The sequence below is a fragment of the Sphaeroforma arctica genome (genome assembly GCF_001186125.1).
Source record: "Sphaeroforma arctica JP610 unplaced genomic scaffold supercont1.1204, whole genome shotgun sequence".
In the NCBI taxonomy this organism is placed as follows: Eukaryota; class Ichthyosporea; order Ichthyophonida; genus Sphaeroforma; species Sphaeroforma arctica.
In genome coordinates this window covers 18,458-19,739 of record NW_014039354.1, presented here as the reverse complement: position 1 = coordinate 19,739, position 1,282 = coordinate 18,458, and the positions used below count along the sequence as shown (strand labels likewise).

General features: G+C 34.9%; 1 protein-coding gene across 1 annotated transcript in view; it reads left to right on the top strand.

Annotated features, from left to right (window-relative positions):
- Positions 1-816: 816 nt before the first annotated feature.
- Positions 817-1,282, top strand: part of SARC_10312 (hypothetical protein) — a 3,605-nt gene continuing 3,139 nt past the window's right edge. The window contains exon 1 of the mRNA XM_014295651.1: positions 817-1,020. Within this exon, the coding sequence (XP_014151126.1) occupies positions 954-1,020 (67 nt within the window). The 5' untranslated portion in view covers positions 817-953. The remainder of the gene's footprint in view (positions 1,021-1,282) is intronic.

Here is a 1,282-nt window from a genome sequence, read left to right as displayed (position 1 = left end):
TTGCGTGCGTACGGGCGCGCGCGTGTATAAGTGAGTGTAGGTGTGAGATAGGTACATTTGGTGCGAATACCTTAGAGTCCGCCCTAGCAGGGAATTGGCAAAGTATGGTTCGCTCACTTTCTAAGGCATCAGCTGTAATATGTACGTTATGGTGTCCAATATCTGCCGAAGGAGGAGCCACAATTACCACATACGATCCTATATTAGGCAGTGTCTCACAGGAGAACACTACCGGTGTTGCCATGGTAACTGTATGTCTTGTATACTACAAAATTACTCGCATATACACCGACAACTTAAACTTCATGCGTATGTATACAAATATAGCTACGTATATTCATGCATATATATGCTCACTATAATATATAAATATAGTACATATAAATAAATAGGTCTATTGTATTTATATATATACACATTGTAAATAGTTTATAAATATTATATGCACAAACGCCTGCTTGATGTTGCCATAAGATGTGTCGAGCAGGCTACATTATACATATGTACTCAGAATTCGTGACATACTGACACAGCCCCGCCAAAAATAAAAACTATTCCAACTATTCTGTTTTATTTAGTAAATAGGCTCTGACTATTCCCGTGCAACTTTGCAAGTATTTATTTGAAATGTAGTGGTAGCTGGTCAGAGGTATCTGTTGTCACATTTTTTTTTGGAAAATATAGGATCAAATTTATTACTGCTCGTGCATCGGAAATATTTAATTTTTCATAGCCTTCTTCTAAATTATACAAATTTTTACGGACACATTTTAGTTAAATAAGTAAAAATACATGCAAAACATTTCAATTCAATCCCTGAAAGTCAACAGCGCAGTGTTCGTATCATCGCTGCCTTCAACGATTCCCCGTATCCGAACAAGATCCATCTTCTATCTATCTGAAGGCATCACACTCCAAGATAGTGTATAATATATAATATTAATTATTTCGAAATGAGCTCAACACATGTGATGCCTGCCATCACAGTAACCGAAGATGAGAATCCATCGAAAGCGAAAGGTTTGTTGACTTATACTTATGTAAAGATATGTTATTAGATGTTAAATTGACGAACACATTAATAGATAACCTTGAATATTGGTGTGAAAACTTTGCTTTTATTGCAAGCAGATGATTGAAAAGTGTGTTTACATATACACAAACCCATATACCTATTTATTTTAATATATTTACACACACACAGTCACACACCCATATATATATTTATATATTTATATAAATATGGGTGTGTGACTGTGTGTGTGTGTGTGTGTGTATATAT